Source organism: Homalodisca vitripennis, chromosome 1 (genome assembly GCF_021130785.1).
Source record: "Homalodisca vitripennis isolate AUS2020 chromosome 1, UT_GWSS_2.1, whole genome shotgun sequence".
Classification (NCBI taxonomy): Eukaryota; Metazoa; Arthropoda; class Insecta; order Hemiptera; family Cicadellidae; genus Homalodisca; species Homalodisca vitripennis.
The window spans coordinates 46,575,492-46,595,098 of NC_060207.1; the positions used below are offsets into that span (position 1 = coordinate 46,575,492).

The window sequence follows — 19,607 nt, forward strand, 5'->3', positions numbered from 1 at the left end:
TGAAAATTAAGCAATTTTTGGAAAAAAACAAGAAAAAACTATTGTTTGTGTTAACATTTGATGTTTTTAGGAAATCAAGCCAAAAGAGAAAATATTACCTTTATTCAGACAACATCATCATTCAAGGCCTAAAAAGAGGCATATAGGCTTGATTTTATTCATAACTGCCAAAGGAAGTAAAGAGCAGTATATCCATGATATAGAGCAAATAATCAATATTTTAAAACTTATAATACGAGTAGTATAAGAATCCGCAATGGAAAAATCAACTTTGAGCCATCTAACGCTGTAAAGTTTATTTGAGTGGCTTAGCAAATTTAATCATGCATGTTTCGTTTATCAAACTATACATAAAATAATAATAAGCAAGAAAAAACATAAAATGAAATTCTTTTTAACATCAGAGACTTCTTAACTAAAACAAAATTTAATCATAACATTAACAAAATATTTAAGTTTAAATCACAAATCAGGACCAAACCCAAATCTTAATGTCTACTCTCGAATCACAAACTATTAGAATTCCATTAACGAGAATTATATTAAAATTTAGCTTGTTAATTTCTGCTTTTCTGCATAAAAAATTGTTAACTGACAATAACTTCCCAGTTTTTATATCAATGACAATAAGAAAAATATTGGTTTTTTGGCACTTTTGAACCAAACTGCAACTTTGAACATTCATAACCCAGAGACTTGTGATTCGGTAATAATTAAATATTTATACAAGACATATGTACTGTAATTGAGTATGTAATTTTTTAAGAATCTTGTTATCGAAATACAATTTTAACTTTTATTGTTGACTGGGTGATTCTCGAAATTTGGTATTGATCATGGAGCTCTTACTCATTGAGCATGTTTTGTTAATTTACCACAACCGGCAACTGCACATTTTAACGTGCAAGTCGTCATACTGCCCAGGGTGGTGGTGCCTCTTAGTGACAAAAAATGTACTAGGTACTCGTCATCTTAAGACTACAAGTAATTGCAAATCGAAAGTATCCGGTACATGTTACTTTTACGATACAGATACTTTACATGTTTATTGCCATTTCTGGTACAAAGTACACAATCTCGTTTAGCAGTAACAGTAACTGGAACATTTTAGGAGTACTTTGTAATGTATAATTCAGCACGAGTACATTTTGCACTCAGTTACTGAAAGTACCGAGGACAGGGAGAAGCCACAAGAAATAGTAAGAACTAACCTCACTTTCGTAGTTGCTGTGTAATGATGAAATATTTAGCGTTTTGAACTAAATTGAATTATATGTGCAGTGTTGTGTATTTTGTAAGTTAAAAAAGTCAGAGATTTAATTTAATTTATATATTTGTTTTTAAAGTTCCAACATAAATGTTATTTTTAGTCCACAATAAACTAATAGTGGATTGATTTCTGAAATGAAATGCTCTTGGAAGGGACAGGTCCCGTTCGCCCTTGATGGGATGGCCACCACATTATACTACAAAAACAAAACAAAATTGGTGAAAGTCAGATCATTTACACTAAAACTATAGGTTCTAGCCTTCATTATACACTTCTTACTTGTATCAAAAGTTTTAGTTAAAATTCCACTTAAAATATGATTAAAACAGTTTTATAATTCAATTAATTTGTTCTTGAAAATTAAATCAAGCTATAACAGTTCCTGAATGTTGAATTTAAATTATGAAGTACAGTAATCAAAACAATTTTAAACAAAACTATAGTTTGTACTCAGGAGCGGCGTTAGCGCAGGGCGCGGTTGGGTTCGACCGCCCAGGGGCGCCGGACGAAAAGGGGCGCCGGTAGCCTTTTTTCATATGTAATTGAATTGCAGTTAGGGGGCACAGAAGAAATCTCGCCCAGGGCACTAGTAGTGCTAAAACCGGCACTGTTTGTACTAAGAGAATACTTACACAATGCTTAGATATGCTCTGTAGTTAGTCACAATCAATAAGCAGTTTTAAGATGGCTATTATTCACATCTGTACTAAATTTATATCTCAGATATTTTACATGAGCTTTTTGTCAAGCATATCAGGCAACTTCATTTTTCTAATTCTCTAGGTCAGGTGATTCTGACAGCAGTTCAGAAAATTAAGGTATTGCTAAAATTGATCATGTTGGGCAAGAAACAGGCTACATGTTGGTTGTGCCGACTGTGGAGTAGCTCTACGCATGGTGTCTTCTTTGCAGACTACTACTAACTCAAAAAGTACTAAAAGGAGTTAATTTTGTACTAAATTGCGTATATAATGTACATTCATACACTCTCCACCCCATTTTCATCACCCATGTAAAAACATTCTCACACATAAACAGGTTACCCAGTTTGTATCACATATAATATATGTGATATTATCTTTAATACCTTTTGATGTGTACATTGGGGAGAAATGCCTCCAAACAACAATAGTAATTATTTTGTATACCTAATCAAATAAACCAGCCTACTAAAGTACCATTGAAAATTATTCATTTAATAAGGGGTTAATTGCAAGTTTAGAGCATGTAGATACTGTCAAAGCACCGCTTATATTCAAGTGGTTGTGAAGATCATAAAATTTCGCATAGAGTATAAACGATCACCAGGATATGGATGGGCACAGAATACAAATGCTGTAAACAACGTTGAAATTTGAATCAAATCATATGTTCTGGGCTCTGATTATTGAGGTTGTTTTTCAAGATGTGCATGTTTAGAAACTAAACGCCCTTCTAGGATTATAAGCAAGATAACAACAACCACACTTTTTTTACAGATTGTAGGAAGAAGAGAGAATCAAATAAAATAGCATTTGGCCACTTCTTGATAAATTTTATAGTCTCGCATGACTTCTATTTTACTCATAAAGGGGGGAGGGATGATTCAACTTTTATGTTCAGTTCAGCTCCAATTAATTTTCCACTTAATGTAGGTGATCTCCCAGATTCTGTGACAGCATCAGACTTTACAGACACTGCACTAAGCGGAAGGTGAACTGGAGTTAAACTCTACATCCAATCTTCTACTTTGTTATATAATCAAAAAGCTTATATTAATCTCTATATATAATGGAATTAAAAATCAAGAAATCGCAGAAAGGAAATGGATAATTTGCCATCTGTGTTCCCACTGTTTCCTTGAAATAATATAGAAAGTAATCATGTAAGAAAGTGCTGATGCTGAGTTGCTAGAGTTTGTAGACGAATCCCATTCAGCAATTATTCTGAGCACATTTATCTATGGTAAAATTATATTCATCTGTAGAAAAATACTTAACTTTTTCATTTCAAATTTTGATACTTGATATGATCTTAGGCATACTTTCTGAAATTCTTTCCACAGTCACTCACTGGATCAGATGTAGGCATTACAAGTATATTATATACCTCAGCTATTTTGACCCAACTTTTTCAGAACCATGTCTGTATTACACTGTAGGCTACATGTATTAGGTTGTTTGTTAACACTATAAAGTTATTACACTATTCGTCAAGTAATCAGATAAAAGCCTTAAAATATGATAAGCAGAATCATGTTTTAGTGGTACACAAGGTTAAAGTAAAACATATTTTTATATATAAATAAAATGTATTTTATTTCTACAACTTTTACTTTCTACAACTAGGTATGTATCAGTATGGTATTTATATAAAAACATATCCTTCAGTTATAAACTGATCACTTTAAAGCAGACTAATCTATACTCAATCAAATGCATTTAATTGAGTGCTAAGCACAAATTTAAATTTCTTACAAATAGATTATATCCAGTTACCGCAATGGATAGAGAAATGTGTGGTGCTTAAAAAGAAATGTTATGAGCAATTTTGGATAGTGATGAACAACAGTACATAACAGACACTGCCATAGAGGTGAAATTCACATATGTATTATATATAATACACCAATTAGCTACCCCTCTCTTCAAATTATTATGCCAATGTCACCAACATGACAATGTCATTATCAACTGCTGTGCATGACACACTTATTTAGCTCATCACATACCAATTTTCGTCTAATCATTTCAGATGGGTTCAAAGGACCTGGTATAACCAGGGCATGCTTATTATTTAACTGCATAACTATAAAAATAATCTAACATGCATACCTTATTCTAGTAATGGTATGTATATTATCCACCAAGGAGCAATAAAATAATTACTGAACTGCTCTGTTAAATTAATTAAACATATAAATAATTGTAGTTATTCTCAATTAACAATACATAGAGACAATGAATTCAATATTTTAATGTATTCTTGTTACATCACAAAACAAACAATAATTTAACTGATAGCTTTGGCTGGATGCACACAAGCTAATTATTATATCCAGGCATTACTATTGGATATAAAGTGTGAATTAAAATTACTTGACTATGGCAACAAACACTGGAAATTTAGTAGTTTAAAGACCTACAGAATATTATCCCGTATCCTTTTGTAGTCAAAATGAGCCTCAAAGAATAGAAGAAATAACATTGGCAAAAGTGTGCTTTCAGTCTCTTCAGCAATATTCTAATCTCTATAATTGCAAATCAACTTCTTAGGAACAAACCTTGTTTTCAAATAATATGGCTTTTCTGCAAATGGCACTACAGCATAAGGGAAAATGGTTAATACTTCCATGATTAAGCAGTTAAGGAACTGTTATTGTTTGTTATTCAAAATAAATATTCAATTCTCAAAGAACAGTTTGTTTACATTTTATATAATAATATTTCTTTGGCAGTTTTCCTGTCAATAAACTTTGAACAAATATCAAATTTGGTGGATTTAATATTCATTTATGTTTTCAATATATGTAACATGCTCAAAGATTTAAAAAAGTACAGTTTAATAATGAACAAAGTTTTAAAAACATAAAAAATAAATCACATATGATAAGCATAATCTTCAAGAATACTTATAACATAACAATTTACAAAAGCTGAAGCCTTTAGCTGCTGTTGTGAAGTAACTTGTTGAAAGCGTTATAAGAAGACTCAAGGTCAAAGATGAGCTGTCGCACCTGGGTCTCAGACAACTCGTCAGATGCCTGCATGCTATCAAGCACAGCCAGCCAATCTGCAACCTTACGCTTGCCATCAAAGTCTGAGGGCAGTAGACTGAGCCGATTCATTGTGTCGACAAGATCGCGCAGGTCAGGATGGAGCTCATCCATAGCCTTGATCTCCAGCCGCAATTTGTCCATCAGAGTGATGAAAAGCTGGAATCATACCAGCTCTTTAATGTCAAGAAAAAAGAATTATAAGCCTTAAAAGCCACCTAACTATGTGTTAAAGCAATACAAACAGTGTTGTTGAAACATTTTTAAGAAGTTATTCAATGGAATTTTTTTGTGATTCTGGTCAAAATTTGGAACATACATTAAATCTCATATCACTGATTTTGTATTAAAGGTTAGTATTTTTATTTGTAAAAATCGTCAATATATACATCATTTAATACAATGCGTTTTAAATTATATTTTTATAACAAATGTTTATTTTATTAGAAAATAAAATTATTCAAGCATATGAATGGAAACTTATTCACTTCATCAAAAACAATCAAACTTATTTATTACTGTGTTAATTGAATTTAATCAGTTTACAGATTATACAATGAAAAGCAAAGGTTTGAAATGGTAGATTTTAAAACATTTTTATTCCAAATACAAACATAAGTTTAGGTTGTAAACACTACTTTATATGGCTCAACATCTATATAATACAAATTAATCGCTAAATGTGTTGCTAAGGGCTAATCTCAAGAATGGCTTAATCTTTTTTTATATTAGTTAAAGTCCAGAGAAGGTTTTTATGGAAGAAAGTATCAGAAAAGTTGCCTAGAATACTTTATAAATTCAGAAATATAATGATAATTATTTATTTAACTAACTATAAACAACTATTGAAACTTTCAGTTGAAGTTTGCCAAAGACGCTGAAACATTTGTTTATATTTAAATTTGATAAATTATTAAGTATACAGTGCTTGACCAATAGTGCAATGCAGATTGTAAGATTTCAATAGGAGTGTAACAGCAAAAATCATAATGGTAAACAACATCCTACATACAAGTTTTAAGGGCTAAAATATACTTTTTTTAGTTACAGTCACTCGAAGTTTTATGTATTTCACTATTTATTATAATACATGGCAGCAATACTTACAAGTCAAAGTGCTTTCACAAATTAATGTTTTAAAATCTATTTTTAGCTATAAAACTTATAAAAGGTGTGGAAGATATCAAGTCCCACCAAATTCATGTATAACATACCAAAAAAGAAATAGTAATACAGCAGAATTTTTAATCACCCTGACAGTACAACATTATTAAGGCAAGCAGCATAAACTACATCATTAATGCAAACCTCGCTTGAGTCAATCTCAAGCCTGAAAAGTGAAAACAAAAACCACCACAAATAAACAGGAAAACATTAATACAGTAAAAGCCCACTAAGTCCGGCACCCGATGGTTCAGCACTTTCAATAGTCTGGCATCAATCTTGTGAAAGTATGCTACATTAAAAAGTATTTGGTTGCAACTGACAGTGCCTTTACGTTTAGTTTCATATTAAAGTGAGTATAAATGTCCGGAAGAGTTTGGATTCAATTGGGAGAGATCGTACCGAAGGTTACTGACGAATGCCTGCCATTTTGTGTCAGTCTAATGTTTACCTCAGTCCCTGCTAGACAGCTTATTAATTGTGTGTGAGTAGTGCACAGTGTACGGTGCAGTATAAAACTGAACAACATTTCAGGACTGTTTGATTTATTGCGACTAACTTATTGTGCTATGTTTTCTAAACCGAGCGTTTCTACAAGTAATTAGCAAAACAAAACTTAAGCATGTTACACTTAACTATTCAGAAAAAGTTTGACATCATAAAATATTTGGAAGAGATTGTAAATAGTAATAAGATAATAGAAGAATTTAATATTGGTTCTTCCACTATTTATGACATACAATGAATAAAGATTAACTTCCAAACTTTACTTCTCAAACCACTAGTAAACTATTCTCAGGATGAAATAAGGAATTTGCTCCAAGAGGGTTTAGGATTGGTTAGATGTTGATCATGGAGACCTTATTGTAGAAGAAATTACTGAGGCCTCAATCAGCCAAAAAGATGTGAATGCTGAATCAGATGACGAAGACAAAACTGACCATAATTCTATACCACCGCCTACATGGGTGAAGCAAGTGTCGCTATTGGCAGATGCATAAAGTTTGCTAAATGCAACAGTTCCTACAGTGCTTCAGAACTTGTTGATCTATATAAGATGGATGGATGGATGCGAAATGGATATTTGAAAAAAATTTGATAAAAAAAAAACAGAATCATTAGGGATTATTTCAATTTAAAATGTATGTTAACAATGCAGTCTGAACACAAGCAAGCCTCTTTAGTATATTACTAATGTTTTTCTAGGCAATAAATATTTCTTAGTTTATATTCAGTATGTGATGTTGTATTTTATTTGTCTCCTTTACTATTCTGTACAGGTACAGTGCAGTATTTGTGTCTACATACAATAAGTACATTAATTAAGACATAAAATAAAACATTAAAATCCAATACTCGTATTCTCATTACCAATTGTGTGCAATCTACATGACTTCATTTTTCCACTAAAACTTGCTTAGCGCTATTTACGTACAAGACTAGGTAATCCAGCATTTTCTACAATCGGACTTTTACTGTAATACTTTTTATTCCTTTATATTTATAACCGACTTTCACACATAAAAACATGTTTAAGCCAAACAAATTACCACTATGACAAATATTATGGGGTCCATTTTCTAAATTTATATTTCTCAATCTTTTAAATATATTTAAATTAAAAATTTTTAAGTAGGCTTTGTTAATTTTAGTAAATTAATTTTTGTCTTTCTGATCAACAGTGTTTTAGAAAGACAAAACACATCAGACTTTATAACACAAACCTGTTTTTGTATTTTTAAAAGTTGAAAATTTATTGTGTTTTGGAGATCTGTACCTCAAAAGGAGTCCATTTTAGAACGCTGTTGTAGAAGAAACTATTAATTTCACATCACTCATTTCTTCTTGAAGTCTATTGTTTAACCAATGTACATGCTGTGTTATGGTGTAAATTTGAATTATCTTTTTCTGTGCAACTTTTATCCGATTCTTAACCAGTGCGGAAAAAGTGAACGGGATTTTGAACATTTGACATAATTATGTATAAGATAACACTGTGTTAAAAATTTTCAAAACACTATTGTTATTCATTCAAATCAACCATTGGCGATAATAAATTTTAAATTCTGTGAGAAGTTGGACTTGCTAGTGTAAGAGCATTTGCATTCTAAACTCTGGTATAATCAGAATTACATAATGTATGGTTTGGAGGTCTTACTAAATCTCAGTGTTTAATCTCTTAGTGTTTCCAATGACTAAACTATTAATTATTAAAAGAATAAGTTAATCTTAAGAATTAAAAGTGTACACAAGACTCCCACAACTGTCCTGATACTAATGCCTAATTATTCAAAATCTTGTACTTAACAAGAAAAAGAGGAAGCCGTTGTAATGTGTGAAACGAGATGGCCTGTCGCTGCAATCGTATCACTCGGAGGGTTTGTGTACTACAGATTTCATGCTAGAGAAGACGTGCTGCATAGCAGAGAGTGACTCACAGATGCAACAGATGCATAGCTTGTTAAATTAATCATAATTAGTGAATAGTTATAAGCAATATAAACTAGTAATGGTTCACAACAACTCCAACTCAATGTTGCTAGAGTTCAAAGTAAATTTGTACCATGGCAAATTTGTATCTATTTGTTCTCTCTATATGATATCCTCTATAATTATATTGCTAGTCTAGAAGTCTCTCCTCCCCTTCCCCACAGCTGAAACACTCTTGTTTGGGTCATGTTAATCCACTGAGGTTAATCTCATTAATTTTATTGCACTTTTTAACCAATAAAGAGGAATGGAACTCTTGGTGTATAAAATGTTTTACTCCTCTTCAAAAGACACGTAAACAGTAAACCATAACAGAATATCTTATTCTAAAGATTTTAATAAAAGAAGAAAGGTGAAAAATACAAACTTCAGTTTGAATTTTACCTTCATCCAAATGGTAGACATTTTAGATAAAGTAGTAAGTAACTGTTTCTTAGTACCTGTGGTTTGTTCACCACTTCTAATTTTAGGTACCAACCAATGGATCATCCTATTTCTTAGAGTTATGTCTCACACTCCAATTGGGGAGCGAGAGGAGTAAATTTGAAATCTATCAAAACGTCCTCAACAGTGTTATAAAACATGCCTAAAGGAAATTCCCAAGCATTCAATAGTTGAGTGGGGGATGAAGACAACTTTCAGTGCTAAATTGTGTTGACAATCAGTCACCATTTAAGAGAGGATAGAAAATCCGTTTTAGTTCCTGCAGCTGAGATTTTGGAAATTTAAGAGTTGCTGGCCACACATCTGAGGCTCTGCTTTTAAATGTGATAAAGTTTAAAACTGTTATAAATAGGAACTACTCTCAAATCCACAAATGTTTAACTTAAAAAACTTTATTTTATTTTCTTAAAAGCTAATGAATTGTAAAAGACATGATTATCTTTTAGTATTAATGGTTATAATTTACATACAAAATAAAGTTGCTTATGGCAAAATCTATATGAAATATAAATAAATAATAAACAATACGTATTAACAGATAATTGTATGTTGACAATACATTACCATTAATACACTAAACTCAAAGTTTCTGAAATGAAACCTTTGTGGATTAGAGACGAGTTCCTATTTATAAGTAGTTTTAAATTTTAGTCCCATGTAAAAAACAAAGCTTCAGATGCGTGGATGGCAGCTAACTAGAGTGCCCTCTTAAGATATTTAAGCTTAATGGTTTGTTTATATTTCTGTTTAAAGTAACAAGATTTATTAAATTTATTGTATTTTATTATAATTTTATAAGAATGTAGGATTATTATAGTTAGCCTTAAAACTAAAACAATCTACAATTAATTAATTTTGTTATATAACTTACAGATACGATATCAGCGATACATTTACTTGTATTTCCTTTGTCATCTTTTATCGTTATTGGTCTGTCTTCCTTTATTCTTTCCATTGCTGCTGGGCAGTCCAACTGAAAAATGTATAAAGTTGAATATAGCTTACTGTTGTGTTATTATAACTGTTTTTATTATTAATGATTAGGATATACCTACAAAACCCACCCAACTACTTTTAGCATGCTATTTTGCACTTATATACAAACATTTTAACACAGTGAAATAAAAAGCAATGTAAAATTGTTTTAAACAGTAGCAAAATAATATTGTGTATAATGTTGAAACAATCAGCTGACACAAATTATGTGTTTGGTTAAAAAAAAACAGCTAAATAAAACACACAAATATCGTTATAGAAATTTAAAAAAGAGAATGATTTGTCCCCTATCTAATGAGACAAATAACTGCTTGAAATAGTTATAACGGACATGATAATGCAAAAACACATGGTGTTCACATCAGCGCAGTAAGTTTACCAACCGAGACTGTCATGTGAAATTACGATGAAGAATTAATCAACCGTAAGGTGATGAGAGAAAAATACTTATTAGTAAAAACAAATCAATAACCTAAAGTAAACATTCAGTAGTTTTTCCAAATTTTCAGCAAAACAAAAGAGTACAATGAACACAAAGACCAGATAGTATAATAGATGAAAATAACTATAAGATGAGTGCTGGTACACCGTGTAGACTTTATTTAACTGATTTGACTCCCACACTTCGGATAGATGGACAGATCATCTGATCACGTATAGTTCTTGTGATCTTATTCCAAACACTCAACTCATACAGCTGCCTCAGAGAACGCTTACTCATGATTCCCTTAAACAGCTAAGATGTCAGACATTATGCAAACTGATCTTGCATACTCTACTCTACTGTTTTTCACAACGTGCTTTTGGAGCGCAGTGTACGGAAGCAAGAGCAGTGCAAGGATGGGGGCTGTAGGGTAGAATTGATGTACCTTGTTGCAAGTTTTGTCACTATACTGTGTGGATATTTATGGGTGTGAAAGATAGAGGTGGCTCGTTTGTTTGTATCTGTTTTAGGGTTTGCCCAGTGTTATTTTCTACAGTATTGCCAAATTATCTAGTTTTAATAAATTTGACTGTTTTAGCTGTTTTAATGGTTGAATTTTTATAACTATTTTTGCTCCAAAGGTTGTTATATTCATGGTTCTGTAACATTTGTATTTTATTATCTTCACAACCAAAGGGACAATTATGTCTATCAATAATAATTATTAACATGATGCACAAAAAACATGCGCAATGGCAAATCAGACTGAAATCATAGAGCAGTAGTGCAGCCAGAAATTTCGTTCAGGGGGGGTCCGAAAATTTGGGTCCGAAACCGGGGGATCCGGGGGACGTTTTGTGTGTTATTTGCCAATGAGTTCACTGGTAAAAGGTAAATACCACAAATATGGAGCTTTAGTAACTAAGCCTTATAGAAAGTGGAAAGATGTAATAGGCAAATTCAACTCTCGCAGCAACTCTAGTACCACAAATTTTCTTGTATAGCTTCAGAAACTTTATGAAGTTCGATTCTGGCCGAGTAGAAAGCACCAAAGTGATGTTGGATTCACTGGATGAGAAAGAAAAAGAACAAAACAGAGCTTCACTCAAGCGTATAATTGACACAACTATATTCTGTGGAGAAAATGAAATACCCCTTCGGGGACATTGGGCCACTGACGGCCGAAAACGCTTTTGAAAAGGAGGGCAATTTTCGAGTGTTGCTCGGGTACAGATCAAACTAATGGTCGGAAAATGCACCGGAAAAACTCTACTGATTAGAAAGTTTGGCTACTTTGGATTTCACTTATTGAGGTATTTATGAATGAGTTATAAATGACGATTTTTTGTATCATTACACTGTAGATGAGTATATAATTATTGGAAAAAATAAAAAAATCACTTTCGGTTGGAAATAAAATACACCTGAAAAACTCTGATGATGATTAGAACTTCAACTACTTCGACTTCAGTTATTGAGGTAAACGTGGTATTTTTGATTGAGTTAGGACGATGATTTTTGTTATAACTAACAACTCTCTTTTTTTTCTCCTGCTCCATGCTTTATTTTTTAATATGTCTTAAAATTTCTCAAAACTTAAATTATGGTTTGCCAGCACCTACAAATTGTTGTAGAAATTAAAAAAGTATACTAGTTACTATAGGAAATTATTAACATTAGTTTTACATTATTTTAGGTAATGTGGGTAAAGTAAATTTCATCCTACAATTTTAATAACACTCAATGAAAACTACTTGACATTCTATATATTTAAAGAATTAACTTAAAAGTAAGTTGCTACACTGAAAATGTTACTTCATAATTTAAATATATTTGTTTCCCAATACATGAATAAAAAATCACAAAGAGAAGAGAACATTAAGAAACAAACCTTTAGGACAAAATTGCTTGTGAAACTTTTTTATTGATTTCTAAAAGTGTCACTTTGGCTATTCTTATGGCTTTAACCTGCCTTTTACACTTTGAAGACACTCAACTGGTTATCTCCCCAGTAACAGCATCACTTGGAGAGACATATGAAAGACAGTTCATGGTCCTAAGAGTGTTAATCAAAAGTCACGTTTTAATGCATATACTTATAAATAAAAACTTATTTATGCTTCCAAGTGAGATTTATGAATCTCCCTGGACATAAACTATTCATAAAAATGTAATGACCATTAGGTGAGTGAAGAAACTGATACTACACACGAAGAGAGAGGTCTTGTGAGAAATCACTATCACACAGCTACTTGACTTACATGAACATCTAGTTTAAAAGAAACACTCTTAAAAAACCTCTTCATTGTAGTTTTGAATAACATAATCTTCATTGGAAATATTTAACTGTTGGTATGGTTTTCCCAATGGTGAAAATTCTATCATTCCTTGAAGCATTGAATGTGAAAGTTCTTAGAAGAGATGAACTAACAGCTGACACTTTTTTTGTCTTATTTAAATATATATATATCAGATTTTTTCTTCTACTCACAACCAATATAAAAAACCCACTACTAAGAACTAACAACAATTTATTTCACTAAAAGTTAAAAAAAACATACTCACTCTGTATTTCTTTACGAACCCTTCAATGTTAGGAAACTCATCACCTTGAACCTGTTTAAATGCTGCCTTGTACTGAACTAGCAGTTTAGAGCAGGCTGCCGTGTATTCCTTGGGAGTGACACAGTCTCGGATGTAAGCCTTCTCCAGGTTCTGCAGTGTGTTGATCACCGCATACAAGTCTGCCATGTTGTCATACCTTCAAATCACAGTTTTGTCAAACAAATCTATACAAGTCTCTGTTTGTTTATTGATATAGCATTGATACTTAAATAAAATCATATATACAAATGATGTTGTCCAAGTGCTTTAGAATAAATTTTTAAGGAGCACGACTAACTACAATTAGATCATGAATAAAAAATCAATAAAATACAGTTTTGTATATGTAATGAGAATCTAAAATATAAAATCCAATATACTGACAATTTATTTTTTATTGACGCAGTACACTTTCTGATGTAAAAATTTATTAAGTAACAAGATTCAAGACTTGAATAACCTCTAATTCTGTTTCATTCAATAAAAGTGACTAACTTATTAGTTACAGTACGGTAAGTTACATCAAAAGTAATAAGGCCAATTTTCACAATACATACTTCATGTACACACAAAACCTATGTGTAAAATAGAAATAATAAACAAGAAAAGCAAGTTTTTGGAAATTTAAATTATATGCTACTAAACCATTTTTTAAGTCTTCTAAATCACAAACCTAATGAAACCATTGGTAATAGGCAATTAATCAAATATGTTAATCCCATGCCTTCACAATAGTATTTTATTTACTGTCCAGTTTTTGTATTTGTTATCCTCTATTTTTGTGTCAACTCAGTAGTTACATAAATTTACCAAAATATTCAAAATATTGAGTGGCCAGCAATGCAGGACTCAGAATCTAATAAAAACATTTTTGAGTGACTAGCTGTCCTGGACATCCAAACTAAGGGTAAAAGGAAACTACTAAATATGTCTGAGCGGATACAGAAACTGTGATGGCCAGCAGAGTCGCCTATGTCAGGCCAAGCTAAAACTCTTGTTTTAATTCTTTGACCGGAGGAGTAATGAATATAGTGTCCAGAATACTCTTCATAAAACAAACACCATGTCTGTGCCACTTGACTGAACACAACTTAGTACTGTAACCTAACCTCCAAGAATCATTGGTTGATGTTCTTTCTCAGGTTCATCACTTTGGTACACTTCTTCCAAATAATGAAGGCACACTTTAAATTCTACAATGTGCATTTCCATTGCTTATAGTTTAGGAAGTAAGGGAGTGCAAAGGTCCTTTTAGGATTAAGTACAGGGTCCATGACATCTTTCAGTGGAAAATCCAAGAATTTGTAATTTAGATTGCAAAGGGTGGCATATACGCCATTCATGGATTTACACGTCACACACCTTTTATACAGCCCAACAGAGATATTCTTCTATGTTATATGGTCTATGAAAAGTGCATAGGAGAGTTTCTATTGAAAAGTTAAGCACTAAACATCAGTTAATCAGTTAAACTTGTCAACATAATGTTTTGTAAATTTGCCATTATCCAGTGATAAAAGAATTAGGTAACAAAATGTTCCAAAATCTGATATCTGATCTTCCTAAGGTTGAAAACCAACCTAACACGTAACTACAATCTAGGTTTAAATTAACAATCCTAATTTATTTAACTTACATTATTCACACGGATAAATGAGCAATCACAACATATATGTACACTCCATGCACATTATCTCTAAAAATTTCATATTATACAATTAATTCTATTTATTAAAAACTCAAATAAACAATATAGATGAAACTAGATCTTCTCGCAATAACAAAGAACAAGTCAGCTATCAGATTGTGGTTAATGAGTATGGATTGTAGTTATGTATTAGGTTCGTTTCTACCTGAAGAAGAAATCAAATTGCATCTCTTGGAACATAGTGTTACTGTGTATCACAAAACAATGACAATTGTACATAAAAATTCTCATATATACCTCATATACCACTTCATATGATACTGAGGTACAAAAGCATAAAGTGAGTCTTGTAGAACAGGAGACATTATTATACTATTGCAATTCTCGTAGAGCATGGGTAAATGCATAGGACTAACAACATGGATTTCTGAGTAACATTTGTCCACTGGATAAGAGGACAATTTAAGACGTGTATACCAAACACACAAACATAGACGTACACTAATGTCTAAGCATTAACATAGCAGACTAAAATATAACCACTTTAATAATTATAAATTAACCTTATTACAACCCAATTATACAGAAAGTAAAAAAGTTTTTTAAGTAAATGTTTAAAAAAAAATTAAACTATATCGTAAAATGATACTGTTAAGCTTAACATATGTACATCTATTACAATTCATATGTATCTTACTTCTCACGTTCTCGAGCATTCCTAAATAGTTTCACATCTTCGAAAAGCTCAGGTCTATTTGAATCTGAAACATATTTAATTACCTAAATTTCACTATAATTATACAAAAACCTTGGTTTTTTTTCATGCAAAATTCTTAAATTTAGTATCCTAATAAGAACTTGTAAATATTAATACGAAAAACTAAGCTACTAAAATTGTGTTTTTGATTGCTGTTAAGAATGAAACATTGTTTAGAATTGTTGAAGGATTTAAGTCATACTTTCATACTGTGATGACATATTTTGAGGTTATTAAAAGTCCACTCAAAAACTAAATCTATATGACTAAGAATAAACAAAACAACATGACACTTTAAAAGAAATTACTGTTTATACAAGTAAAAATGTTGAATTTAAAATTTTATTATAATAATTATAATTTAAATTAAAATGTTTCAGGACAGCAATAATATTCTACATGTTCTAGAATACATTTAATTAAATTTAATAAGAGGAATAAGATATTTGTATCTCCAATTTGAAATCCTAATAATATTATAAATGTAAAAATGCATTTGTTTGTTTGTTTTGCTTTCACATATAAACTATTCAACCGATTGTCCTGAAATTTTACATGGACATTCTTAAGGTCCCTAGAATAAACATAAGGCCTATTCCTATTTAACTTATGTTAATAATACCTACATTTGTATTTACCTACTTAAATAGCTTAATAAGAAATAGTACATAGGGGCTGTGTGGTCTTCTCGCCGACATTGCTTCTTTTTGCGAGACAAAATACAAGAAGTAATCGTAATAATGATATGCAGAAGGTTAAATAAAGTCTATTCTTTATAATAATGTAGTTCATTTAATATAGTAAAATTTAGGTCCTAAGTAAGAAAAATTCTTCTGAAAATAGTTACCTTCCGCGTAATACTAGAGTACCATTATTACAAACTATAGTATCGTTCAGCTATGTACAAATTAAATTATTACACCTAAATCAGTAATAGATTAATGTTTAATTAAACACACCCTGATGATATAACAATAATAAAAACAACCGAATAACGAGTGTAGACCGCTTATTACAGTCTCCCCAATCACTCAAGTGTTGGATGCTTATTATAATGCAGACAGGGAGACATTAATAAGCGGCCTACACTCGTTATTCAATTATCAAACAATTCAATATATTATCCAACTTCGATATATGTAAAAATTGTAAACAATAAGAGTTATAATAAAGTACTGTAACAAGAAGAATCTCGTACATTACATTTTTATTTCTCGTACTTTAAATACACAAATTTTACAATAACATTACAAACCAACAATAACCAACTATGGCCTGGACTCAGATATCAAAGAAACCTTACAATATTTAAAACTTGCCCAGCTTGATATCAATAAATAACAGCTTTTGTGAAATGGAGGAAAGAATTCTCCCCATGTGTTACCAGAAGCTAAACCCACATGTGGATGCTACTGAAACAAATCTCGTCACTTGTGAGAAATATTGTACATATTTTCCTCATATTCATCGCCATTTTCAAAGTCTCAAAATATTCTTTACTTCTTGTTGTTTATTGTTTACATTAAAATTACTATAACTAATAAGTTGAAATCATGTAATAAATTAAATAAATTGTAATATTGAATTATCCTTCAGATAAAAACAATCGAACTATTCGATAATAGCAATCGAATAACGAGTGTAGGCCGCTTATTAAAGTCTACCCTTGCAACCAATCTCGGAACCAATTTATTGGTGAGGGGCTATTTTTTTATATAAATCTTGGCACTGACATACATTTAGGGATGTTGCGATATTATCGTTTCGATATGTCCTATATTGGTATCGATATAAGTTATCCGATATTATCGTGATATCGGAAGAAATATACAAATATCGGAGTTTTGATATCATATTGAATAAAAAGTTGTATTTCTTTTATTTTATTATTAATTATTATTTTGGCTTTATTAGTTGTACAAAAGCAAAACTCAAACAACTTGCTTTGTTCAGTTGTTAAATGCAACGCCAGCAAAGAAAATTAACTTTGCAGATTAAGTAAAAAGTAACAAGACGATGCTTGGTTCCGTTAAGCATATATAATATAGTTGCTTTTTTAAATGTAATTGTTGTTCTTAAAACTCAATTTAGATTCTTGTAGATTTATATTGAAATGTAAAATTGTAATTTTTATTCTTACTTTTACAATTGTTTTTTAATAATTGTGCTTCAAATGGTTCTTAGTTAAAAAATGTTAAATAGAATAGGAATTTCTTTTTTATCTTTAAATAATGGTTTATTTTTTAATGTATTAAGTTGTACTATTACTAAAAACATTATTTTGGAAATGAACTCGTAAGTTGTATCTTTGATTATACTAGTTACACACACTCATACAATCAAACGTTTTTTTTTGTATACGGGTAGGGTCCAATAAGCGGATCCGGTTTTTTATATCAAATAATATAATCATCGATACAAATATTCGATACCTAATATTTGCATTTCGAATCATAGACTATCAATCGATATATAAAAGTAATAACAATCATATGTTTTAAATTAAAATGTGAATTTAATGATGTAACAAATAATAAATGAACATAACCAAAATCAGGGAAACTCATAACTTTAACTAAATGAAACAGAACGAAAACGTTTACTAAAGTTGTGTCCACCATTACCTTCTTTTTTTGCATCTGAAGACGACCATGTTAGCTCCTCTGAAAGTTACATTTGTTACCTTTCCACAAATATCACATAATGGATTCTTAGGGTACTAACCCAACATTCTGAAGCCATAAAAACACGTTTTTATCGTCTTTTAAAGCAATTTTCGTGAAGCTTCCTAAGATTGACAGCCATTTTTAATACACAATGTTACTTATGTGAAATTTAAAATATTACCTTAATTGTATTATTTGAAAGTGTTTACAGCTGTTCATATAGATTATTTGAGTTAATTGTTAAAAATAATTAATCAGTATCGATTGATTATATCGATGGTTATGATTAAGTAATATCGTTTGCCAATTTCGATATAAAAAACCGGGTCCGCTTATTGGACCCTACCCTTCTATACACCAAATTAATCATTCCCCTTCCCTTATTTATCGATATAGGTCGATATTAAGGATATCGATATTTGGATTCAATAATATCGGTACATCGATATCCAAGCTTGATATTGATATCGACAACAAATATCGGAACTAGCCTCATATTGCAACAACCCTACATACATTACACCCATACTTTAAATGGGTTAACTATGTTATAGGCTAAACCTACTTGCCTCCTCAATCTGAACTGTTTTCTATTGCTCAGCTAATTGTAGTTAACCTACTTTAGTTCTTAAAATGTATTAAGACATAAATAAAAGGTTTCACTCAAATAATAAATAATTAAGTTTAAGAACTATAATTATTACAACAAACAAATTCCCAACCTTTATCTTATCTTAAAAAACAAACAAACTCTTACCAGACATGTCTTGTTAGTATTTTCAAAATAATAAATTATTACTCAATATATGGTATAAATACATAAACAAATATTGAGTAACTTCTCTCTTCAGTAACGAGTAATATTAATTCTCGATCAAACCCGAATCTTACTAGCTTAATAGCAAATCACTAATAAATTAAGAATGACTGAATGAGACAATCAGATACAGATGACGAACGTGACGTTTTAGTCAAAAAATGTAAAACAGCTGTTAGATCGAAAAATTTAAGGTACAAAATATACTAGCCATTGGAAAAAGTCAAACACAGTCCAACAAAAGTACAATAGAGAATCCTAAAAATAGGTGAATATATAATATACGTGAGAAGGTACGAATTCCAGGGTCGGGTCTTCCATGTAGCCAAGCTAGGTAACCACTTACGACGCAACATTTTAGAGGGAGAGAATTTGAGGCTTATTTTGGCTAGGATTATGTTTTATTAAAAACAAAAACTAATTAAAGTTTAGTACTTATGCGCTACTACCTTAGGTAGACGATTTAATATCATAATGAATGGTGATAGGTATTTGATTATATTACAAAATATTTTATTGAAGTGAAAACTTCTTTAGGCGCGTTGAGAGTTTTGGTAGAGGGTAAAATCCTCG

The 19,607-nt window shown here is 30.9% G+C and overlaps 1 protein-coding gene across 1 annotated transcript; it reads right to left on the reverse strand.

Annotated features, from left to right (window-relative positions):
* Window positions 1-3,540: 3,540 nt before the first annotated feature.
* On the reverse strand, window positions 3,541-19,180 carry LOC124360682 (vacuolar protein sorting-associated protein 28 homolog). The gene is made up of 5 exons (XM_046814509.1): window positions 18,975-19,180; window positions 15,492-15,555; window positions 13,108-13,303; window positions 9,994-10,095; window positions 3,541-5,183 (listed from the first exon to the last, which is right to left on the reverse strand). The coding sequence occupies exons 1-5, from the start codon at window positions 18,979-18,981 to the stop codon at window positions 4,914-4,916; spliced, it is 639 nt and encodes a 212-aa protein (XP_046670465.1). The 5' UTR covers window positions 18,982-19,180; the 3' UTR covers window positions 3,541-4,913.
* Window positions 19,181-19,607: the final 427 nt, after the last annotated feature.